The sequence below is a fragment of the Gallus gallus genome, chromosome 1 (assembly GCF_016699485.2).
Source record: "Gallus gallus isolate bGalGal1 chromosome 1, bGalGal1.mat.broiler.GRCg7b, whole genome shotgun sequence".
Lineage (NCBI taxonomy): Eukaryota > Metazoa > Chordata > Aves > Galliformes > Phasianidae > Gallus > Gallus gallus.
Window position 1 is genome coordinate 62,459,185 of NC_052532.1, and position 26,413 is coordinate 62,485,597.

Here is a 26,413-nt window from a genome sequence, read left to right on the forward strand (position 1 = left end):
CCACACCCACCCCTGTAATTTATGAGGTTTAACAAGATCGCAGCCTGGGGTGGAATGGCTGTGGGACTGCACAGTAAGCTGTTTCAGTTTACTCGCAATATGAGGGCTCGAAGAGGTATGAGAGCCAAACATGAAATCACGGGAACTGATGGTGCCTCTATTTAAATTACTTTGTTTGCATTTCTGTTTTCTGCTTCATTCACTGGATTAGATGGAAGAACAATGAGGAGAGTCTGTTAGGATTGATTTGGCTCCGGACCTGTTTTTAATCCCATTGCTAAAGATGAGATGGTTTTATCCTAACTGCTGTTGAGCTTTCAGCTACTTTCCACTTCCCTGGACTTGTTCCTGATTGGCAGTGACCCTCTAGTCTTTTGAGCTACCTTATCCAGCGTGACCTTTCACAAGTCAGACTGGATGCAAGTGCCTGCAATACGTTCAAGCAATGATTTATGATGAAAAGGGAGGACTGTTTCCTGGACCATTGTTTTATATTCGGGTCCTCTCCCCTCATCATTTCTCCACAGGCTGGAATGCGACTTCCCTACAAGCAAATACTTGTGAAGGCAGCTCTGTGCAGCGCTCAGGCTGCTCCATGCTTGGACTGATTTGCTGAAACAGAAGCACTTTTTCTGTGGAAGTTGGATGGGGAGCATGTACTGGTCGATCAAGTTGAGCAGCTGAGAAATCTGCAGGAATTTCTGTTACTGGAGGTCCAGCCAAAGAGCATCTATTAGAGAGAATACAGCACAAAAGCTAATAATCATATGATCTCGGAGCAGAGGGGGGTGAGGAAGGGGAGGAGGATACAGGATAGATAATGAGCCTCACAATAGGCAAATAGAGAGTGTCATTACGGGAGCGGCAGGACCGGCCAAATGGTTAACCTGTGGGGTGGAAAGAGCATCCAATGAGTCTCGCATGCCTAAAAAGATAATGGCATTTTTATTATCTCATTCCACGCCCTGATCATCTGTCCATTTTCTCCCTGGAGCTGGCAGCAGTTTGCACTGATTCATTCGCTACAGACATGATCAGCAGATCATACTGCAGGCAGAACTTGTCAAGTCTTTCCAAGTGAGTTGTCAATTTATTCTGCTATCTATATGGATTTAGCCTTTTAGTGTTGCATAAGAAATGCTGGACGATGGTGATGGCAAAGGTGTGTAAAAAGCTGGAAGTTGGTTGAACTGGGGAGTAAGTAAGCGTTGGATGTAGACTGGGTTCTTTCGCTACTCTTTGTGCTTTGTTGTCTGAAAGAAAAGGCTTTGCATATATACATCATTTTTTTATCTGAATTGCAGAATTCGAATTGCTTTATTCAGTGCCAGAAGAATGGGTTGGAAAGACTGGTTGCTAATCGGAGTTGTATTAATGGGAAATTTACAGAAGTTTCATAGCTTGCGTGAAAACTTTCTCGTAACTCAGATTGCTTAATTCACCGAGTAAATAATGTCCTCATAGCGCATTCATTCCTGAATGTGGGAGGGAAGCAAGAGAAGAAAATCAATTAGCCTGTGCAATGTTACCAAATAAATTATCTAGTTTATTTGGGTCTTGTTGTGCTGTTTTGTTTGTCTGCTTCCTATGTTGATGAGAGGGAAACAGGGCACTACTATGTTTATAAACTACTGTGATTTGTACAGTGACGTTGTTTAACAGTGGGGAGAAGCTTTCAAAATTGACTGAGATTTCTGGGTGCTAGTTTTTGGAGTTTCCAGCATCAAATCCTGTGCTCTTGGAGAGAGCTCAGAGATCTCTGAAACTTAGACCCCCAAGAAGTCCCTTCCAGGAATCTGAAATCCTTCGTTATGATTTCAGATATTGAGTATTAAATAACAATTTAGCTAAGAGCATGTCAAATAAATTTGGTTTTTTGCTGGTCTATAGTGGAGCACGGCCACAGGCTGCAGCAGCCAGCCCTCCCATACTGCTGAATGGGAGCAGGGAGTTGCCCAAGCAGAGTTCTGTTTCCACCACCACCTATGCGAGGGTAAAGCAAAGGAGTGATTTTGGCATTATAAGGCTGGTATGGCTGGTGGAAACCAGAACTCTTGGTACCTGGTGTGGAGAGCTGGAGGCTCTGAGATAACCTTCAGACCCTTTTCACTGGCCTGTTTTGCAGTCAGATGAGCTAAATCAGTCAGGCTCTGGCTGTTTTGCTTAAACACAAACAAACAAAAACAACAGAAGTATTTGGATATCCTTGCTGAGGGAGATTCTTCTCTGCTCTTCCCATGGGTGAGAGAGGGAACCAGCAATGAGCTGGCTCTGTGCCATGCATGTCTCTGAAGCAAATGCTGGGAGGAATGTCTCAGTGTGCGCTTGCTTTATCACCCACAATTATGTTGTGTGAAGTGAATCCACTGAAGTCAGTGAAATTATATCTGGATGAAGACAATTCAATCTTTTCCTCATGAAACATGACTAGCTACTATACCTTGTGTCTTGGGAGACTTATATCCCATAGCAGTTTCTAAACAAGAGCAGACACCTGACAACCAGGCATGGATTTTTTTTCGTCAAGACTTCCAGTAGCATATCTGAAGAAGAATGGCAAAGTTCTCTTGGGGAGAGGGCTTTCAAGAGAACTGAAATGCATGACCAGAATTTGGAAACTGATTTATTCCCTTTTAACAAGCATGCCCATGACCTCAGGCCAAAAGTGGGGAAGACACCTTTAGCATTACCCAAAAAGGCTTCTTGAAAGCATTGCTCAGTGAAATATATGATGAAATACTGCCCTTCCCAGGTGGAGGCATAACGTAATCATTCCAAGTGCTCATGCCTTCTCAGGAGATTGCAATGGAAAAGAAAAGAAATATAAAAATTCTTCTAAGTTAACTCCCTGGAGACTCTCTAGGGAAAGGCAGGAGGCTGTTATTACACTGCTTTGAATGAGGCACAGTAGGTTTTCTAACTAACTTCTTGCAAATGTCCTCTAACGGCCCATTTATATGATAGTTTCAGCTGCATCATTTAAAGGTACTTTCTACACTCATGGTGTGCTTGTAGAAAATCCTGTAATTGCTAAATAGTTGAATATAATCCTGTTAACATTTGATACACTGGAAATTAAAAACAGAAGCTCTCATCATAGCCAAGAAATCATTCTGGTTGGCATGAAAATATAAAGACTGCTAAGTGAATGTATAGGAATTGAATTGGCTCTCTTTAAGGGGCACTAAATAAAACATTTGCTGTGCAAGTTTCTAAAGAAAGCAGAAGTATTCTTTGCCAACAGGTAGAATATTTTCTTCCAGCCAGTGTAACTTTTGTCCAAACTTCACAGATTTGTTGTGGACAGTTGGGATGCTGGAAGTTGACCTTCACAGCATTTTCTGATTAGTTCCTCATATTCTACATTCTCATACGTAATTCTCATTTTTTCTGTTTCTGGGCTGGATGGACAGGACAGATAATTGACTGTTTTTTTTTAAGGAGAAGAGAAGGGTTGAGGAAGCTGGCTAGTTCTGCTCTGAAATCTGGTGCTGTTCATTTTCACTCGAAGCCACCTTCCTCTTTCTTTCTGGTCTTTTCTGGTTGTGCATCTCATTTCTGTTCCTTAGTGGGAAATAACCAGAGTCCTTAATTTTTTAAAGCTTTTTTTAATATTACTGAGGAAAAAGAAGATGGGCATCGTGTGACTGAACACCAGATGTGCTAAAATGTTAGCCTGTAGCAAAGCCTGTTTGTCTCCATCTTAAAAACTGAAAACAGAAGTCTGTCTCTGATCATGGCTCATCCCCCTACACCATCCTGTCCATTTCTAAGCTGTATAGTTTATTTATATCCAGGTTGCATACCAGTGCCTGATGCTTAAGAATGAATTCAAAACACGTAGAATAATAGGTGAGTGCTTTCAATGCAAATACATTTCTGTCTGCCTGCACCATGTTTATGTTAAATGGTCTGGTAACAACACTCTTTGTATATAGAACATTAATTGTCACTGCTGAAGTGAGATACTTTGGTGTATGGTTTACATATCATCAGGGACATTGGCTATTGAAGACTGAATGTCCATTTTAAGGTTTTGTTGCTGGATTTACGAACTTTCCTTACAGAGTGTCAGAAGAAAACTTCTACAACAGCTGAAACATTTCTGAATGAAATTATCCTTCACAGTGGAGGAAACATTATGACAGAGAAAGGACAGCTAGATAAGGAAACTCTTTTGAGATTTTGGAGGTGCTTCCTTCAACACAAGAAAGACATTGGGGGACCAGTGTACGGAGTTGGTTTAATCTGTGTGGAGTTTTAGGCACTTATCTGAGTCTGAAGTCATGGTTTTTAAGAACCAAAAGCCTGAGATGAGCTATGAGAATTGTTTTTCATGTGCATTAAAATTAAAAAAAAAACCAAGAAAAATGTGGATAGTACCAAGCAGAGCAGAACTGGTTGGGAATTGATCAGGTTCTCAGACTTGCTTTATCTAAATGGAAGCAAGAGGAAATATATATTTTTAAAAAATTACATTTTTGACACTAAATTACAAATTACTGAGCTGCCTTTTTGCAATTTTTTTTTTGTAATAAAAGATTCTGATCTTTCAATTCCAAACTGAGTTAACCTACATTTGAAAGACAAAATAAGCTAAAAGAAGAAAAAAATAAATGAAAGATTTGCTGCCTTCTTTCAGACTGATTTAAAATAAAACAATCCTGAACATTTTCCATATCACTTCGCTCTGACAAGGGTTGTTTTTTTTTTCTGCCTCAGCAAAACTAGAGAGCTCAGTGCTAGTGCAGATCTTAAATCCAGATAGCTTCTCTGCAGCCATCCCGTTGAGATAGGTGTGCAAGCGCAGGATGGGGGGCAGCAGACATTCATCTTGCTGCTTCCTACCCCTGCTTCCTTCCCTGCAGAACCTGCAGACCCACTACTCCTCCTCCATCCTTTTCACATTTGGAACAAAACAAGAAGGTCCAGAAAGACCAGGGAGAAAGTCTCTGCTGATTATTTCAGGCTCTTTCTGCTCTTCTTTCCAATGTGAGTAGTGCAATAACTGCACTACTAAATAGATACAGTAAACTAGATGATACAAAATCGTACAGTTAAATATCCAATCAAGCAAAATACCCCAAGTTGAATAATTGAAAAACTCAGCTAAAATTAAATAACTTTTAACTCCTTTTGATTTTATTTTGTTAAAGAAAACACAAAAACTCCCTTTCTTTTAATGTTGTAATTTTCTAACGGTTGAATTGCTTTGAGCTTTGTAAGCACTGAAGTTTATAAAGAGTTTTCTCTGACTTCAGTAAGGCTGCTTACATGCATAAGTAGCTGCAGGGCCAAGATTATAATTACATGTCTGTATAATGTTAGCCTTCATGCACTTATCCCTTCCAATTTTAATTCTCTATTTTATAAAATCTATGATCAAATTTTGGAGCCCAAACTAAGCTGATGTCGTCCCTTTTAATTTAGGACTCAGCCCTTTTATTCTCCTCCTGTGTTTTATTTTTATTAGTTGCTTTCTTTTTGTGCTGATGTGCAGCACATATTGTTAAAGCCACTCATTAGAGCCAGAATTTTACGGCATGGAGAATGTCCTAATAAGGGAAAAAACCTAGCTCTTTATTGGTGAGGTAAGAGAAATCAGGCAGCGGATAATTTTTTTGCTGATTGAGAAGGATAAGGTGCGGTTTGGCAGGTACTGCATTGGTTTGGCATTTGCTGACATGGTTCCTCTTTTCTGCAGTTCAAATCCTTTGCAGAGCGGACAGTCAGGGAGGGCTTCCCCCCTTCCCTCTTCCTTCTCCTTTTCACAAGTGTGCAGTAGTGCTGTAAAATCTCACTGTGGCACACAAACTGGAGGTGGTAGGGAGAAGCTTTTGCAAGCCTAACGACATAACATACTGTAGTCACCTCTGAGCAAGCAGCAGGCATGGTGAAACATAGGTTTCTATGGAGATTGTTATACATCTGAAGCATCAAAATGGTTTATGAAGTTGTCAAAAAATCACGCTTTGGTCCAAGGTATTAAAATCCAACTTCCCTCTTCTCAGACATCCATCATTGGAGGAAAGTACAAATTACAAGAGTTCGTTGACACTTTAAATTGCCCTGCTGTTTTTCTTTCAAACTGCTTTGGAAGCTCACATTAAATTCCAGGGATGAGCAATGCATCCCAGGCTTAAATAGAGGCTTTAGCACAGGTCTGAACTCAATAGAATTCCTCAGGTTTTCAGTTGAGTTACGATGAGCAAAGCTGCAAGCAACGACAGAAGCCGGTATTGAAATTCTTTCCTTCCCCAGTCTCTCTGTGTCTCTTGGTAAGAGAAATGCCAAGCCAAGTGCTGGCTGTGCTAGAATTCACTCAATGCTGCATCAGGAGGCCAAAACGGATGCAAAGTGGCTGTCCCTTCCTACGTGGTGTCCCTTGTGTGGCTCCTGGACTGCAGGAGGAATAATGATTTATCTAGCTGTCCAGTTTTCTGTCACTCATTTATTTTTATCAGAGTATTATGAGTTTGATTCTACCCTTTGTGAAACGTCCACCTATTTTTTTCTCAACATAATAAGTTGAGAGTACTGTTATTCTGTTATTCTGTTAACTGATTTCCTGTTATTGCTGAGGTTATTCACCGTAGGCAAAACATGTGAAAGATAACTTTCATGATAATAATGCAGAAAAGTAAGCAGTGTTTGTAGCTGGGATTGGATGAACCAGATCATGTTAAACAAAATCTACAGATACGCTTTTACAAGTAGGTTACGCCCAAAAGGTTGTTGCACAACCATGTCATTTTTGGGTGTATATATATGTAATTTTGACTGATATCTACTAGTGCTGAGACCCTTCTTCCTCAAAGTCAGAACCTCTTTTGAAGATCAGGGATTTGGTTGACTTTGTTATCATCTTTTTTTAATTATCATCCACCACGTTTTCCTATATGTTGGCTAAGCATTACTGAGAAATATTTGGATTCTCATGAAAAAAAAGTGACTCTAGCAGAACTTAGCATTCTAACCTGTAAAGATTAATTCCACATAAGCAGTTTAGATTCTTAATTCTGAGTCTTTTTCGGATCACTTTTGCTCTGCTTTATATTTCTGTTTAGGAGACTCAGTTCTGGTATGGAACCGCCATGTAATAGTTGCTGTATTGCACAACAAACAAAAAAAAGGATCCCTCTTCTGCCAGACAGCTTAAAACCTTACTAAGAAAACATCTCCTGACTTCTTTGCTGTGCATTTCAGAAAATTTGAGCAAGTCACTCCTGCAGAAGCAGTCCATGTGCACTTGTTTTCCTTCCCTGGGTACTCTAAGAAATGCGGAGGTCTGTCCTAGAGATGTATCCCTGAGACCAGCACACTTGTCACTACAGGATGTGAGATCTTGGCTTCCATTTGTCTTGTCATAGCCAAATTGCCTGCACATTTTTTAATCATAAAAAATATATTACATGTTTCTGAACAAGGGATTATTGGCTTGCCAAATTCCATCTGCAGTACATTCAGTGCTGGAGTTGCTTCAGTGTAATTAAAGATGTACCTTCTAGCATCACATGTATATATTTGGTGTCCTGGCACCATCCTTACTACACCAGTTTTTTTTTTTTTTTTTTTTTTTTTAAGATGAGGAGGGAAGGAGTTTGTAACTGAGCAGTAGGACTGTGGGAAGGATGAGCCTCACAAGGTACAGTTCTGTCGGTTTAAGTATCCCCAAATGACACAGACCATCACCACACACTGAAGTGGCCATAACAGAACCTTTGTAAACTTTGTTCACTTCCAAGTAGTCTCTGGCATGGCAGCTCACAGGATCTACAGTTGCCTGTCCTTTGCCATGTGTTTCCTTTCCCTTTCTCTTTAATTCTTACTTTTAAACGCTCTTTCTGCTGAATGACATGATATTTTGCAAAGCCTGAATGATATGTGTCCCATTTTTAAATTACTCTCAAGGAATAGCCATTTTGTGTAACAGCATCTTTCCTCTATGAAGCAGGAAATTTTTAGGATCATGCTTCCCAAGAAAGGAAATCACTGGCATGGATTCTGGGTGTGTACGATGGAGTTGTGCATCTTGGCCTTAGTCATCTGTCTCCTCCTGGAACAGGAGTGGTCAAGCACAACATGTCAGCAGTTTTCTTTCTTAGGGTTTCAAAAAGCCTCAAAGCCTAATTAACAGAGGTAACATCTGTTTCCAAAGTCAGCTAAGCTTTTACTTTAGTTAGAAAGATTAAGGCTGAGTGTTTTTCTTTTAGGTTCTCTATGATTTACCATAAAGCCTACAGCAACATAGCTTGGAAGTTCTCTGGAAATGCAACTTTTCCTCAAGACTTATCAACATGCTAAAAAGCAACTATAGTAATGCTATCTTGATTCTCCTGCCAGTCCTTATCTATATGGCCACAAAATCTTCCCACTGACAGCACATGCATTAGCAATAATTTGAAGCCCATCCAGTTGAGGACAAATATTTCTTTTTTGTGCATATCTGATAGCTTCATTTGATCCTTTGTCATTTGGAGATAGCCGTCGGGTTAATTCCTTCCTTGATTTCTTGGATTCTTCCTTTTTAGCCTCACCCAACGCCCTAAGGAGTGATCAGGTGAGAGACAAAATCTAGCTTTGTTACATCCCATCTAGCCACCTGCTTGTAGTCCTTGAATGAGAAGTATGAATGCTCTGAATGCAGACAACTGCTTGTTTCTGTTACATTCTATGTATGCTTGTTGTTCCCTGTGCAGTTCTGCCCTGGAAGTACTACCAATCTGTTTTCTCACCCCAAAAAGGATATGATTGTGCTCTTTACTACACTAGAGCAGGCAGAGATTTTGCTGTTTAATGCCTAGCTTTTGGTTCTTTCCAGCACTTCTCAAGATGCATGACAAGTTCAATGTGATCTTGAGACCTGAAAAGAATAAAATAGAGTACTTCATTTGGAATTGACCCTCAAAGATCATCTAGTCCAAATGCCTGACCACTTCAAGTTAAAGCATGTTATTGAAGACATTGTCCAAATGCCTCTTGAGAATGACAACCACGGAACATGAACCACCTCTCTAGGAAGCCTGTTCCAGTGTTTGTTCACCCTCACAGTAAAGAAACACTTTCAAATGCCCAGCTTCCTTGGTGCAGTTTTGTGCCCTTCCGCGCATCTTACTATCAGTATCTGGAGCAGAGCTTGTCACCTCATTTTGCTTCCCCTCTGCAGGTCACCTCTTGGCCTCCTCTTCTCTGGGCTGGACAGTCCAAACCTCCCTGGACATGTATATGCCTTCCAACCCTGGTACTGGGTTTTTTGCCTCCCTCTGGACACCTTCAAGGACCTTAACATCCTTTTCATATTGTAAATCCCAGAAATGCATGCAGTATTCCAGACAACGCCGTATCATTGCTAGGAAAATAGCCTCTTGTGACTGACTGGCTTTGCTGTATTTAATGTACCCCAAATGCAGTTTGCGCTCTTGGCTGGCAGGCACACTGCTGGCTTGTGCTGAACTGACACCAGCACCTCCAGGTCAATTTCTACAGAGCTGCTCCCCAGCCAGTCATTCACCAGTCTGTACCTGTGTCCGGCATTGCTCCATTCCATACGCAGAACTTGGCATTTTTCCATTTTTGGAGTATCATCCAAAGCTGACAGTGTTGCAAGGGTACTAAGTTGAGATGTTCAGGCTTGGAGAATTTAAGGCAGGGCTCACAGGTGTGGAGGAGGAAGATGGAGACACCCATTAAAGTGCCACTAGGTGAGAAGTGACATGATCTGCCTGGAATGCGAGAAGAATCTGGAGAAGGAACTGGAAAAGCTTCTGGAGAGCTGAAACAGAGGTGAAAACCCTTTGGGAGTTTTCTCTCTAAAGCGCAAAAATAAATAGTGGGGTCTGCCCTGGAGCTTCCTAAATCTTTGGTAATTTTGTGGGAGTATTTTGATCAAACTGTTGCTGAGGATCCAGAAAAATTATTGGTATCCAATCATAGCTATGCACTAACAATGACAATACTCTTATCTCAAATTCATTCTAAGCTGGCAGAAGCACCCATAAATACATCCAAGATTGCCCAATTGGCAGACAAATGCTGGTGTTTGTGTCTAGCTTTATGCCTGTGTCTGTATTAGACTGATTGGTCTTATAATACCTTATTGGTGTAGGTAATGCCCATCATGCCAGCCTCTGAATCTCCCAAATGGATGATTTTTTCACTGAACACTGCTGTAGTCAAATGGAAACTGATGTGCAAGTGGTTATAAGCATCTCATTTATTCTTACTTACTCAGTAATCTCAATCAACTGAGTTATGGTAACAGGTTGGACCATGCTCTGAGAGCAGGAATTCAATTTCTCTTATTCTTGTCCCAATTCTAGTGCCAAATATTCTCCAATTTACACTGCTATGTCCTCATTTATCAAATGTTGTATTTTCACGAAAGAGTATTAAACATGGATTTGCTATCCAGTGCTTGTTTTCTTGGCTCCTTCCAGTGCCTTTCAGGACACATAACTGAAATTCAGCAAGGACTTTTGTAGAGGGATAAAGTGGATTGCATCTCACTTGCAGTTGGCTTGATGTACATGTGTGAATAGTTACTACAGAGTGCTGGGAAGAAGACACTAGGATGAATCACAGCAGGTCTGAGTCAAGCCTAAGGCCTGTTCTCTGGTGGTGTTACTCTGAAGGCTCCTCATGTTGTGTGAATACCTCTCCACTAGGAGCTCCAGTGGCTTCCTAAATTGCTCTTCCACCTTGCAGTTCAACAGAAAATGTTGCTCTTGAATCAAGACGTAGTTTGGTAAGGGTTGCTGTTGATGGCCCTGGCTCACATTCAGGTCGGTCCCATCTATTGTGTAGCACTGGAGATGGTGCAGCGAGAGCCACTGTGCACAGAAGCCTTCTCATGTGATGTCTTCAAGAGTTTCTGCATAACTAAAATCTCTAGGGTTAGAGCAGGTGTTTTCTCACTAATCACCTTTTGGGAATTCCATCTCACCAAGCTGGCTTTTTGCACCTGTTGAAGCGTGAGAAGCAGAGGGTTTGGCAGGAAACTCAGTGGTAGGCAGGTGATCTGCACCCCATTTTCCATATTTTCAGGCACTGAAGTGTATCTTAGTTCACAACTCGGTGCTTCAAGGAGCTGCCAGGCTGTGTTGAGGCACATTGACCCATGCATGAAGCCTGAGGCTCTTATGCAGTGACACAGGTGCAAGTTTCCTCTGGGTAAAGAAGCTTTCTGGGCTTCCTTTCCCATTTTCCACCAGGCAAATCTCTTTTTAAAATGTAAACTACTGATTTGGAAGTACCTGGAAACTGAAGGCATTGCACAGAGGAGGGGCAGGCTGCCACTTGCTCAGAGGGAGCTCAGGGGAGGATGTTTCTTTGTTCTGTATGCCAGCAAAAATTGTCCCAGGATAATCAGTTCTGCCTGTGGCTTTCACACACTTTTGGGTGCAGTGATGGAAGATGGCAAGGCGTAGCTGTTGGTGATGGGCCTGGGAGGAAGTGGTTGGCCTACCTGTAGCAACGGCCTTTGGAAGCTGCTAGAAAAGCTCCTGGTAACTTTCACAGGGTTTGGACCAGGACTGAGGCACTGCAGCCAATGCACAAATCTTATCTGCTACAGGGGTAAGGCTGAAACAAGTACATTTGTCTATGTCCCTAGTTCCCTAGTTCTCCATTCCATAAACTAGCTTTATAGTAGTAATAATAACCAGCATGCAACAGTCAAATGGGGTTGTGAGGATTAATTAACATTTGTGAAGTATGTTGAGACGTTTTGATGGAAAGAAGTTAGTGAGTGCCAAGTGCTAATATGAAATAGGAAAGGAAAATGGATAGCAGTTTGTGTTCACTCCTGGAATGTAAGGGATTATCCCAGAAGCCTTGGCTCAAATGTTATTTTTGTGCATTTAACAATGAATTTTTCAATTATTCTTTCCTGAAAAACGTCAGTTCAGTCTCCAAAAACCTGTGCTTCCTGGTGATGAAAACTTAATGTTTTCTTGTTCCCTCATCTTTGGCATTAGGCTCTCTTTTGCCTTCACTTGCAGTCTGCTCACATTCTTGCCACAGCAGCCCTTTGCCATCCTCTTCCTCTAGCTGCCCACCTTCTCTGTTTCTTTCTCTAGTTTGTCACAGTCATCTGCTCTGTGGTCAGTCCCATCCACGTTGCTCCTTCACCTTCCCTTCCCTGGGCTCACCTGGAATTTCTTTTAGCAAAATAATGAAAAGCAGCTAGAAGAATTGCATGGCATCAAATTAATTCTTTTGGGGCTGGCGCTTCGATCACAGAATGTTGTGGCAAAGGCTGTCATAACATGAAATGATTCCATGGAAGAAGCCCAGAACCCATAGGTCCAGGCCTGGTTTGTGCTGCTTAACCTCTCCTGCAAGCCACTGCCAGTGGTGGAGGAGTATGAAGGTTGGTGTCTGATGGACAAGGTAGAGTTGGGACAGGGACTGGAAGCTCAGGGCCAGGTTTTGTACCTGATGAACACAAAGCAAAGAATACTGACTGTGGCAAAGAAGAGCTGCTTAGCTGTGGAAGAGCTGTTAAATAGTAAACAGGACTTGATCAATAACTTGCTATGAATGTGTAACTGGCAGTACCACTCAGCTCCCCCATGTTCCTGCAGAACTCATCTGTGCAGGGATATTTCAGCATGAAGCATTTTCCAGTCACTATTACAGCCTAGCTCTGTATATGGAACTGCTGTTCCAGATTGAAAAATAAATGCATACTGTAATAGTTGCTGTGATTTGTAAGCATGCTATATACTGTGGAAAAAGACCCTTATACTGGCACGGTATCTATGTAGGGCAATTTATGTGAGCTATTTGCACCCATGTGCCTTGAACAGCTGCATGTATTCCATTGGAAGTCTATGGGCCACAAGCACAATCAGGGCAAGAAAATTGTTATTGTTTCCTATTTTTTTTATCTGGATATTTCCTACGAACAACTCATAATGCATAAATAATTTGTTAGTGAATATTTGAAATGGAAGAGGTTTTTGTTGGGCTATAGAATTCCATGAGAGGGTGTTTTTGGTGTTGTTGTTGTTATTCTGTTTTTGTTTTTTACTTGTTTGCTTGTTTGTTTACTGTTTCTGAAGCACCATGGCTTCTATGTTTATATTTCCAGTGTGGATGGTTGCCTGTAACGACTTCAGTCAGCTTTACACAGACTTTCTCTAATGTTTTACACTGAGTTGTTTTCTAGTTTCTTACAAGTAACTTTCCCTGGAATAAGGATCACAGTGGAGCAATGCAAGGGGAAACAGACACATCTAAGGGAAAGCTAATTGAAGGAATAAAGCCAGGATATTTTATAGTGTTTATGTGTGTATAGTTGCAATGGATACGTGTCAAATTTCCAGCTGTTTAAGTTGAGCAATGCTGGTATACGATGTCTGCAAATCATTGTGACGTTAGCGTGCCGTTCAAAGTGCTGTACGTGACCTTACATATCTGTACAGGCCTGTTTTATGGAAGGGTTTTTTTTTTTTTTTTACCTTTCATGAAGGTGAAAGACAGATCAGGATTAACGTTCAGAGGGATGCATGGAATGTATCTAGGCCTAATCTTGTTAGCAAATGACAGGATCTGCACTCATAATTCCTCCTCTGTCTCACAGAAGATGTCTCCTAATCACCTTAGCTGTTGACAGTAGGTTTCTTAAGTATCTGAGAAAGAGATAGATGCTTGTCCACGTTAAAAGTGAACAGTCATGAATTTCCCTTGAAACCAAATCTGCACCTGCACAGCATCCATGGATTGTGAGTATAGGGAATCAGTACTAGAAACTTGGAGACATCTGATTTTCATTATTTTTTTTCCCTGTTTGCCATATGCTGTAGCAATGAATGTATTTGTAATGCTGTATCCCCCCTAAAGTGGTTTATTCCAGTTAGCATACGGCTTCCCAGTCTGTTCTGTTTCAGTGCAAGTCCTTCTCTTGCATTTCAGCTTCTTTCCCGTTTGCAAGTGTTTATTTCAATATTTAGTCTGCTGAGGTATGTTAAGGCTGTGGCCTCCTCTTGCATATTTTGTATCAGGAAGAGTGGATGGAAAAAAGATTATTCTGTGATTATCTGTATGATTATCTGGTGAAATTACTTTTCCAGGCTCCCTGTGTGCAAATACATGCCTTGTACCTTGTTCACGCAGCACAGATTTTGCTGCATATCTGAAAGCTACAGCAGAATTCTTCAGGAACCTCTCTGGCCCTGAGCAATAGTAAGTTAGCTACAATCTTGAATCCCCTGGGAAATATATGTAGGAGTTTTGATGCTTTGTGGTCCCAGACTAGTGCTAACTCCCATGCTTCTGATGAATCAAGAAATAAAAACAGCCATCTCAGACCACGTATAGTCATTTCAGATTTTGCAAGGCTGAGGGAGTAAACAGACGATGTATAGGTAACTGGGTAACTGTGACTTGCTGTCCTACCGTTTCAGTTCTGTCAATCATGGTGAAACTTGGCTTTCCAGGTCCTTGTGCAGCAGACACTTAGAACCCATGGGAAAGGTTCAATACTTTGACATCAGAGCTGCTCACCCAGCCCTGGTGCTTTCACTGTCCCAGCTACCTCCTGGCAGATCTCTTTCCTCTTCCCTCCCTCTGCTGCCCAGTCCTCTGAGTATTTCTCCATCAAGAAAAGACCTCAGAGATCATCTAGTCATCCATTGCTGCTGGCTGGCTCTCCCCAGCCCAGGGATGCATATTGTTCCAGTCCCCTTCCTACAGCCACATTCCCTATATGATCCCTCCTTCTATCTTCCCTGGCTTTCTGTCCTAGCTTTGTTCTAATCTGCACTCAGTTTTAGTATCAATCTTAAATCAGAGACTGATGCTACTGTTCTAGAGACTCAGCTATAGGGTACTTGCTGACCCACCCTAGGCACAGCTGCATTTCCACGATGGAATGAAATAATTCCTTTTGAGTTGGGTTCAGTGCTATTCGTAGGTGTTGTCCCTGGTACCAATCAGTGTGGACTTTGTTTCCCTCAGGATTCACCTGTGTGTAGAGTCCTGGCCTTGGCTCTTCTTTATACCCTGCAAAATCTGGCAGGGAAAAATGCGAAAAGGGATTCTGCCCATTGAGAAGATTTGTCATCCTAGAAAAAAGACATATTTCTTCTCACATTTCATGTCTTGTTTTGACAGGATGGGTGGTGAATGGAAGTATGCTGGAAGTTGATCATGAGTAGGTTGGACAATGCAATGGAACGTTAGAGTATGAAGATATCCTCCTTGTGCCATTTTTCTTTTCCTTGCCCTCATTTAAAGATCTCTCAGATACTGCAAAGGATAACATGAATTTTGAACGGATTAAAATGATTCTTGGAGGGAATGCAAAACTTTGTAGTTTGAGCATGACACACTGGAGGCATCAATTTGCTTAAAGGTGCTGTAAAAAAATGTTGATTTAATTCCTCAAAACTTTTACATATTTTCTAGAGAGACCACAATTGTCAGAATGTAAGGGACCTTTTAAAAGTCACAAGTCTTGATTTCTTTCTTCATTTTAATTCCTTCTGTCTTTAGTGAACTTCTCCATCACACTGGTTGGAGCTTTGCTTGCAATTCAATACAAAAGAGGAGGAGTTAGTCCTTAACTTTGTATACATTTAGAACACTAGCAATTTGAGGGTATAAAAGTGCCTTGAAAGCCTTATTGAATACAGGGACCCAAAACCACAAGAAAGAAAATTTATGATTTGGCTTTGTAGCAATTGTGAATTGTATGTTCTGGGGTGAGTCCTGTAACTCCTTACTTATGCCTCAGCTCTCAACATGCCCACTGTTCTCAACAGGGAGATGCCTGGAATATTACTGGGTAAGGATGTGGCATAACTGATATTGGATTTTATATGCAATAAAGCACTAGAAAGTGGAGGTGGTGGCAGTAAGCAACAAGCAATTTGCTACAGAGGCAGCAAATACCGCATCAACCACAGTGGTATGTGCAGCAACTGGGTTTTGCTTCCACATTTTTAAGCTGGAAGAAGTAAACTTGTTTTGTACGCCTCTTTGTGTACAGAGAGACAGATTTCTGTGTGAATTCCAGTAAGTGTCAAGAAAAGCAGTAAAGACGTAGTAGTTATCAACTAAAAGGCGGTTAGCCAATTACTTTTCTACCCAGTTACTTTTTTTGCTTTTTGTGTGAAACTTCTAAATTAAAATGGGTTAAATACACTGGATTGTTTCCTGACTGGTCAATGTCAAATCTGTCGTGGTTGAAGGAAAACTGCTAAGTATTACAGACTTCACATATTGAGAGAATTACATGTTTTTCCCTGGGACATTTCCAGCAAGCTCTTTTATCTAAATATAATATATGTTGGAAGCAAATTTAACATTGTTTCAGTAGCTGAAGGTTTTTACCCTTCATGTTAGCGGTCCTGCATGCGATTTATGCTGAGGTATTCAGAGGCGATTTAGCAGAGTTATTTGGATGTGGTTGGAGAATCTGCTTGCATTTCACATTATGAAACAGATCATCAGTTTTCAGCCATGAGGGGGAAAAAAATAGGCGCGTGCATGAGTCATTCTGCCTTTGTGCAGAACCATGCGATGATATTACAGACTGGCTCAAACTACAAGGCCCAGGTTTTAGGGCCTGAATCTAAAACCAAAGCAGTAGTGTTATCACAAAGAGAAGGCTTCAAGAAATGAGACAGGGCACTGGAAATCTTGGGCTGCAACTGAACTGAAACGTACATTTTCGACAGAAACCATTAATTCGGGAAGCCAGAATCTGTCCTGAAAGCTTCAATGGCATCTTTAGCAGTGAAATAAATTCCCCGGTTACTTTTGGCATGAACTACTTGGTAATTTTTTCATCAATTTGGAGTCATTTTCACTTGTGGTTATTGGCTTGCAAATCACTTTTTATGCTTTTTTCTTTTTTTCTTCTTCTTTTTTTTTTTTTCCAGGGGAGGAGTTTCTTTCTAATTAGCTTTTTAGAATCATACTGTTAAAGGGAGAAGTGCACCCATTCTTTCCTTACCTGTGAACAAAACTAAACATCAAATACAACCAAATGAAAGAAACCACAAAGAAGCATATACGGAAGAATCCCATTTCTTTCCCATACTTAGCTCTTTTGTCATACAAACAAAGCAACAATCTCATGGTCAGATCCTTAACCAATGTAGATCATCTGAAGATTCTGCACAGATGAAACAATGGTTTAGTTGTTAAAATACACAGTGTTTTATGTTTTAGATACTTTAGATCAAGGGTTAAGGTAGGATAAAGGAGGCTGCTAAAGGCATGGTAGGAAAATATGGATGCCAGATCCATTGGGAAGAAAATCCTTCTGCTAACCCACTGAACAGATGGTTATTCAGAGGAAAAAAAATCCCTTAAACTTTTTGGAGCTATTAAAAAAACAAAGGATACTAGAAGCTGACAATATGAAAATGATGTAAACGAGAAAGGACTACATTGAAAGGTGTGTCACTATTTTTCCAAGAGAACATGTGCATACATTCTGTGGGTAACATGCCAAGTCAGGAATATTGGCTGCATAGCTCTGGAGAATGCGTGGGTGAAAAGAGTAAAAGTATTTGTGAGACAGAGATGAGTTGTGAAGTCAATGAGAAGACACGTACATTCTGTAAGTGGAAGACAATTTTTAAGTCCAGCACGAGCCACAGTATCATCTAACGTGATTTCCTATACATAAGAGGTAATGGAAATTCACCAAGTTGTGTCTGTAATGAGCCCAGGAATTAGTACTTTACTGCAGTATCACTTCCAAAAAGGCATTCATCTTAAGATGAATATTCCATCATTTCTTGTATATTTAATCAACCTCACTGTTAGAAACATGTGCTTCATTTCCAGTTTAAATTTGTCTGGGTTTAATTTCCATCCATTGGTTAATTTTATCCATTTGTCTCTCCTATGTTCACTGTGAAAAAAGTGGTGCATGTCTAATTGAGAAATATGTGAAAAATATGGGTGTTAATAAGAGCGTTTGTGCACAACATTGCACTGAGAACTGCGGTGGCATGTATGCATGTCTCCAGCGTAATCCCCTGTTTTCACTCACTACATCTTTCTGAAACATGAGCATTTTGGATTGAAAATCTGTTTGTTCCATCATAAAAATGAATCTTCTTGATCAGGTCTGAGCAGAATGCTGGCAGCTCTCATTGAACTATGGAGAAATGATTAGAAGAAATAGTTTTCCCCACAACTGCTCCCCCACTATTTACCACATTTTTAGATGCAACTTGAACAAAATACAGCTAATCTATGTCATGCAAAGCTTGACAGAGATTTAAAGCATGTGCATTTGTTGTCTTTTGGAGATAAGGATTGATCAGTTGTTTATGTTCGTGTTTTGAAGCATGCCTGTGATAACACAAATTAAATGAACAATAAAAAAAATTAAAAACATATGGAATCATAAATAAAACTTGACCAAGTATCAGCAGTGACATAAAGAGCACTCTCCAATGGGCATTATAACAGAGCCCATCCTCACCCCACCCATCCTTTCAGGAAGAGCCTGGGTAAATAGATAGGCTTTCTAAGAGTGCAGAAGACCAACAAATTCAGCTGCTATAGACCAAATCTAGCAGTGAAATTTGTCATCAAGGATATTTTACTGATGTCTTCCCTCTGCCATCAATTAGGAGACACACAAGGGCAAAGACGTCAGTGCTGTGGTGTTAGGTAATGAAGGGTGAAGTTCATAGAAAGAGGTTAGGTTGCATATGGAGGTGAAGTAGTTTGATTTGGAATGAGTGATCCTATTTCTTGGGCTGGACCACAGAGAAAATCAATCTGTAGCATATGTGCAGCGTGAACCATAAGGGCTTCCAGGTGACAAAGGTGTGAGGGAAAGAACTTGCTGAATAAGCACAGTTGCATCTAATTGAGCAATGCACTGGTCACTGGTTCTGTGAATGCAAAGTGGTTTTTGCAGAAGATTGCAAAGACTGATGGGCATTTGTGTGAGTCACAGGAGAAAGAAGAGACAGACCTGAGCTGTTTAAGTTAAAAATCTATGCTCAAAGGTTTTTGTTCTGTTTGAAATTCTCCCCCTCCCCCATATTTCTGACATCCTTAAGGTGGAATCAGAGCTCAGATCCACAGTCTTCTTTTTCCCCTTCTCTTCTAGAACCGAGCAGTTTAACCATCTTAAATTAGCATTGTTTTTCCACCTTTATAAGAAATAGAAAAGATGATTCAGGTTTAGCTTATGGCTCATTGAGGGTAGGTGCTGTTTCAAATCATTATGTTTTTCTTCTATCAGTATCACACACTGTTTAGAACAGGGACCAGATTTTCCTCTACCTTTATGAATGCCTACTGTAACAGGCATTCGGGCTTGATCAGGAAATTTCAGTGCTGTCATAACTCAGACAGTAATAATAATGTAGTAGTGCTGGCAAGATATTCTAAAACCAGAGTGCCTCAGATAATGTTTGAGCTGATTGGTGGTTTCAAATGGAAACTAGTAGAAGCTGGATTGTATGAAATGGTTTCAGCCTCACTATCATAGAATCATGGAAGGGTTGGGCTGCAAAGGACCTCAAAGTCTCAACCCCCCTGCTGTGGGCAGGGCTGCTGCCCACCAGACCAGGCTGCCCAGGGCCCCATCCAACCTGGCCTTGAAACACTTTCAGGGATGGAACATTCACAGCTTCTCTGGGTAACCTGTTCCTGTGCCTTACCACTCTCTTAAGTAAAAATTTCCTCCTAACATCTAAATTGTATCTCCCCTCTGTCAGTTTATCCCTTACACGTCTCACCCTTGTCCTATCGCTATCAGACCATGTAAAAAGTCAGTCTCTATCTTGTTTGTAAGATCCCTTTTAATAAAGAGCTGTAATGAAGTCTTCCTAGAGCCTTCTCTTCTCTAGACTGAATAATTGTATTTGCTATTACCAGCTTTCTTACTGGGTTATAACTTTATCTAAATTCAGTGCTTGACATAAAATCCAAAGGGTGCTGAATCTCTCTGAGCAAAATGTGAGGCAGGTGGTGCCACTGCCTGTATCCACAATGCAGCAGAGTTACTTTCTGCTGTAGACTGCAGGGTCATCACACTGAGTTTGAGGTAACGTTACTGAAATAAGTAGAACATCTGTTGTTGACTTCAACATATTTGTAATTATCCTGCCTCCCCAGCAAGGCAGAATGTCTGTAATTATCCTTACCTAGCCTGGTGGGAAATGTTGCTGCACACAGATGTGGTGCTCAGTCTCCTCTACCTGAGTTGTACTGCATATGAAGTATGATAACTGACAACCCACGACTCGGTACTGATGCTTTACCAGAATGGCTTCTCAATAACGCTTGCCAGTTATTCTGCATTTTTTTCATGTCGGAAGCACAGAGGGATAACAGGAAATGTAGTCAACACTGCTGTTTTTTCCTTTTGCTGGTCATTTAAATCAGGGGCATACACCTTTGGTAGGAAAGCATAGTTATCTTTTTATCTGAATATTTTAATAAGAAGTGTCACATATCAGAAGGCTTGGCATACTTCTTTGAGATTGTGCTGTGCTCTTATTACCTGAGATAGCTTGAACAGCTAAGTGTAGAGAGAGACTTGAACAGTTATGCAGAAGGGGAAAAATGGATGTAAGGTTAGTTTAATTGATTGTGAGGTGTGTGCATGCTGGGCAGAAAGGCAGTTCTCCAAAGGTGAAGAAACACCACAGGCCAGCGTGGATCTTTGGATTTCCATCTGTCTGATACAGAGGACTGAAGTCCTGGCTTCATGCTTGGTTATTTGTTTACTCTTGGTCTACACAGTGTCAAAAGATGTAGGCAAATGGAAATAAAGAATCTGGAAAGACTTGTGATGTGAAGTTAGGGAGAGCTGTAGTGAAAGGAAAGGGAGCGTCAGTCTTCTTGTGATCTAAAATATACAGTGGAGTGTACATGAATTTATGTGCCTGCCTGTGTTTTACTCTCTTCATGAAATTTGCTTGTCACTCTAGGGAGAAGGGGAGTTAGCTAATTAAGGAAAGGTGAGAGATGTGCCAGCCAACGTAGGGTGAATGACCTCAGTGCATGAGGACTAAGTGGGAGGAGCACTGTCATCAAAAACATGTGTTTTTTCATGGGAAGAAGTGGTAGCTGTTGAACTTCTATCATCCATTGTTGCTTTGACTAAGTTTCTCGTGGAAAGTCAGTTGCGGTTCAGGTGGCTGCTGAGTCCCTTCATAATTGATCACATCATGGGTTTGTTCACGGCATGCTCATGAGCCTGCTAAGGCCGACCTCAGCCTGCTGTTTCAGATTGTTCTACTGTCAATCTGTGATGGCTGCTCCCTATTTCCAGGTTATTGAGGATGTTTTGTGCATCATGCTGATGAACAGAATTGGATGCATTGATCCTTAAAAGTGGAGCCCCTATCTCCACTCTCCTGCTGCAGAAGAACACTCTGCGAGGCGGTGTATATACTTACAAGGATATTGAGGGAGATTGTCAGCTTTCTTAACAGATCATCTATGTGATGTGTTCAAGGACAGGAAATACATATCTGCTTTCATTTGACTTATTTAATGAGTACCGTTTGGTGGAAGTATTTTGTTCAGAGTATTTTTTTTCTTCCCTTTCTTAGTTTTGTGAGCAACTGGTGGTTTCAAAAAGGCATTTTAAAGAGGTTTTTAAAAATGGTTGTTCTCCTCACTGTCCAGGAGGGTTCTGTGTGGGTGCAGAGAGTAGGATAAATACTTCATTCTCTTGTGGTCTCTCTGCAAAAATAGCTCCTGAGCCATTGGCACTGGGAACTGACTCAGTCACTGCCATTATCCAGCTGTCACAGGCTAGGAGCAAAGGTCCTGTACCCTTGTGTTTGCAGTTCAGAGCTAAACAGATCATAGGCTTCTTGCAGACAGAAAATCTTTCTAGTGAACTGGCCTTCTGTGGTCACTTTGCAAATGCAGTTCTATTCTCTTTCCTCTGAATATTAAAGACTTCATTGGTTTATTATTATATTCTTACTGTTGTTATTATTATATTGTTATTATTATATGCTTTCTGTTCAAGAACTTAATGAAATATTGAACCCTTTTAAAATTGCTTACAAACAAGAGAAAGTATTTTTCCTTGCTTTCTCTGCCTCATCTCTTTTTAATTCTTCTCCCTTTCTTCCCCTTCCCAGTACTGTAACCCTTCACAGCTGTGCTGCTGGTTTTCACCTTCTTTGAGAGGAGCTCTTTTACACAGAGAGTTGCAAGCTCTTGAGGATGAGCTTGCATGAAAGTAACAAATGAAATTCTCCAGTGCACTGAAGCCAAGGAAAGTAGCAATGGATGAAAATGCTGTTAAAGGCCTGACAAATGACTCATCCATGTTGGACTTTAGCTTCCATTTTAAAACAAAATTAGACTAATTGAATCTCTGCAGAATCTGTATTTCTTTGTGGAAGTAAAAACAGTACTACAGCAAGGCAGTGGGAGAGGCTTGGACCTGAAGAGTCTGATTCATGACTAAATCAAAATATTTTCATTTACGTTTAACGTTAAAGTATTCTTTGAATTGTAACTGTGGTTGTTTCGATTCTGTGAAAGCAATTTTTTCTGTATCTGCATTATAGAGCTATCTGAAATAAACAACTGCATAATTAAGGGTGACTTCTTAACCATCATATCTCTCTGCTAGATGAATGCCCTGATTGGGTTTGGCACATGTTAGCTTCCTATTTCATTTTCATTGCACTAAAAGATAACAGGAATGCAGGCCTTTCACTTTATCTCACGCAGCGATAATGCACTTTGCCAAAGATTTGAATGGGTCATGGGATTATTAGCATTGTAATGTCTTGCTTTCTTTTTCAAGTAGGATGAAATTAATTGTAATCATCTGTTGGGTTAGAAGAACACAATAGGTTCTCAGCTGTGATGAAAAGCTACAGCTGAGATCTTGGATGATTTAGCCTGGCAGGGCTCTGGGCTCACAGAAGTTTTGTAGATGTCAGATGTTTGGCACTCAAAACAGAGCACTGAGAGTTGTCATGCTTGTGTTTCCCTGCTTTCTAGTCTTTAAGTTCTAGAATACTGTCAGCATTTAAAATACGTTATCATAGATTCTATGATTCTGTGATTCTAAATTTAGAGGGGTCAAATGAAAAGCTACTTTGCTAAATCCAATCTCAGTTATGGGACCCTGAGCGATAGTCTGCTCAAACTGTTGAGTGCACCCTGGCAGGATCATGATGAAGTCCAGCAGGATGTCTGCTTAGCTATCGGGCTGGGGTCTTATGGTCTTGATATGTTCTAGGAGCAAGCTGAAAGTGTGGTGAGGCTGCTGCCTTAACTGTTACCACTTTGTCATTTTTGCTTCTGAAAAAGAACACGGAGCCAAGCCTTGAAATGCAGTGTCTCAACTCAACAGTTTATTTTCTAAATGCCATATGGAGCCGTCACAACAAGCCATGATTACTGTGCTGTGGTCATCTGCTTTTTTTTTGTGATTTTTCAGTCATACAGTCCTACGTGCTGCAGACCCTTCATTTCCCTCTCTCTCCTGCTTTGTTGCAGACTGTCCTACCAGAGAAATGATGATGATGAGGAAGAAGCTGCCAGAGAACGTCGTCGACGAGCTCGACAGGAAAGGCTGCGGCAAAAGGAAGAAGGAGATGTATCAGGGGAAGTAACAGAGAAATCAGAAGTTAATGCCCAGAACAGGTAAATGGTTGATGTTTACTGACAAGCCAGCTATACTTTTTGTTCATAGGAGAGAAATATTTTGAAAGGGCCTGTCTTGCTGCTTAATTTTCATGCACTAGCTATGGCCATCCTTGATGTGAGGAGGACCTAACCCATGAGAAGTGACACTGGCTTTGTCTGCGCAACGTGATGGGAGCACCTCTGAGACTGGCCTTGAGGTCTAGCCCTGTGACACATTCAGGGCATCTATGGGGTTACTCATCTGGAGCTTAGAGAGGGAAATGCCTCCAATACATTTTCGCTCTCTCATTCCCTTAGCATTTGGTGTCTTGCCTCACAAAGCTCCTTGTAATCCAGTTTTTGTTTTGATAGATGGACAGCCAAAAAAGTGTAGTGATCCTGCTTACTAGGGCTATGGTGTCATTGGGAAAAGGCGCATGAGAGGCTCCCAGGCCTGAAGCTATGGCTGAGATGTGCCTGTGAGGAGGGTGTGAGCACTAGACACCAGCCCTCACTTGTAACTGTCAGGGTCATATAGCTCTAAACAACAGAAAAGCTGATGGAGTTAGCTCTGCTTGTCACAAGCTGAGAGGGCAGTGTTGGCCTTCCAGTCTATCTACTGTTGGTTTAGTCTCACATAGTAACAAATAATACATCCAGATTTCTATTAGCTATAACACTATTGATAGAAGAGACCAGAAATATGTCTTGTGATGGCAAACTAATAGATACTGAGCTCAAGCAGCATTTTGTTAAATAAAATGAGGTAAGAAAATGGCAACGTATCTGATTACAGGTAAATCTTTTTCAAGTATAAAATAAATAAACAGAAACAGCTAGAAAGAAGGAACAAACATGCATATAGGAGAATTAAAGAGCAAATTTTGAAGGAGTCAAAAAAACCTCCAGATGCTGAGAGAGAGATCCAGTCCTGATTGGTGCTGAATGGCATAGCTTAAATTAAGATCTGTACTCCAGTCTCTAAGAAATTCATGTCCCTGAACAGATGATCACAGCTGCACTGCACCCTAAACTGCCAGGTTATCACATTATAGATTGTGTCTGTGGATTTTGCTGCTGAACGAGATTAACCACTTTCTCATTCTTAGAGAACGTCACTGAAGTCAGAAGGTATCTTGATTGTGTAGCATCTTCTAAAATTTTGTCTGCGCATGACAAGGAGTTCTCATGTATGCCTCTGGCCAAGCTGAAGGGTGGGGGGGGGGTTAAAGATAGCTGAAATCCATCGTATATTCTGCAGTAGGGTGCAGAGTGGGAAGATGAATTTTTCAAGGTTGTTTATATTTCATCTGTTCCAAGCATCAGGTCAGTAAGGTCAGTTAGACTCCAGGGGACTGTCAGTGCGGCTGTCAGAGATTGCGTAGAAGGGAACCTTTCCAGGCTCTGACATTGTGAAATGCCACATTCCTATACATGTAGAAATGCCAAAATTATTCCCCGGAACCATTTTGCTAAAATTTTAATTATGCAACCTGTTGTGTTTTCAAACCATGGAATGATCTTACAGTGATATTTTTTTTTTTCTAGAAACAGCTAAGAGCATACATTGTTAGAAAGCTTTTTTAATGACAAGTTGTCCCTTTTGTGTAGTGTGGCAGAAGAAGAAACAAAACGTAGTACAGATGATGAAGCTGCATTGTTGGAGAGACTGGCAAGACGGGAAGAGAGACGCCAAAAACGTCTACAGGAAGCCCTGGAACGTCAAAAGGAATTTGACCCAACGATCACAGATGGGAGCTTGTCAGTGCCCAGCAGGAGAGAAGTAAACAATGTGGAAGAAAATGAGACCACAGGGAAAGAGGAAAAGGTTGAAACACGCCAAGGACGCTGCGAGATTGAGGAAACAGAAACAGTTACCAAATCGTACCAAAGGAACAATTGGAGGCAAGATGGAGAAGAAGAGGGAAAAAAAGAAGAAAAAGACTCAGAAGAGGAGAAACCAAAGGAGGTACCCACAGAGGAAAATCAGGTAGATGTGGCAGTAGAAAAGTCCACAGATAAAGAAGAGGTGGTAGAAACAAAAACTCTAGCTGTAAATGCAGAGAATGATACAAATGCTATGCTGGAAGGGGAGCAGAGTATAACTGATGCTGCAGATAAAGAGAAGGAAGAGGCTGAGAAAGAAAGGGAGAAACTTGAGGCAGAAGAAAAGGAGAGGTTAAAAGCAGAAGAAGAAAAGAAGGCAGCTGAAGAAAAACAGAAAGCAGAGGAGGAAAAGAAGGCAGCTGAGGAAAGAGAGCGGGCTAAAGCAGAAGAGGAGAAGAGAGCAGCTGAGGAAAGAGAGAGGGCTAAGGCAGAAGAGGAGAGGAAAGCAGCTGAGGAAAGAGAGCGGGCTAAGGCAGAAGAGGAGAGGAAAGCAGCTGAGGAGAGGGCTAAGGCAGAAGAGGAAAGGAAAGCAGCTGAGGAGAGGGCTAAGGCAGAAGAGGAAAGGAAAGCAGCTGAGGAGAGGGCTAAGGCAGAAAAGGAGAGGAAAGCAGCTGAGGAGAGAGAGAGGGCTAAGGCAGAAGAGGAAAAGAGGGCAGCTGAAGAAAAGGCTAGGTTAGAGGCAGAAAAATTAAAGGAAAAGAAAAAGATGGAAGAGAAGAAAGCCCAAGAGGAAAAAGCTCAAGCAAATTTGCTAAGAAAACAGGTACAGTAAACATTTTGCACCAAATTAAGACACCTGTGGTTTGTGAGAAATGTAATGCAAGAAAAAAAATTGAATTGAAATTTCCTCACAGATTCGTTCCTGCATTTAAACAACTAATACTCTTTGTTTGTTTGTTTTAAAATAAAACTCCTTGCTTCCGCTTAC

At 41.1% G+C, this 26,413-nt stretch overlaps 1 protein-coding gene across 24 annotated transcripts in view; it reads left to right on the top strand.

Moving 5' to 3' along the window:
- The window catches only part of CALD1 (caldesmon 1), a 184,427-nt gene that overhangs the window by 128,084 nt on the left and 29,930 nt on the right, over positions 1–26,413 (top strand). For 11 of the 24 annotated variants that reach the window (NM_001396086.1, NM_001396084.1, XM_046939810.1 and 8 more), the window contains 2 exons: positions 23,470–23,616; positions 25,210–25,588. In NM_001396086.1, the coding sequence (NP_001383015.1) occupies positions 23,470–23,616; positions 25,210–25,588 (526 nt within the window). Of the gene's footprint in view, positions 1–843; positions 1,078–23,469; positions 23,617–25,209; positions 26,249–26,413 lie in introns of those variants that run through there. The other 13 variants (NM_001396085.1, NM_204158.2, XM_046939671.1 and 10 more) reach the window with 3 other exon arrangements.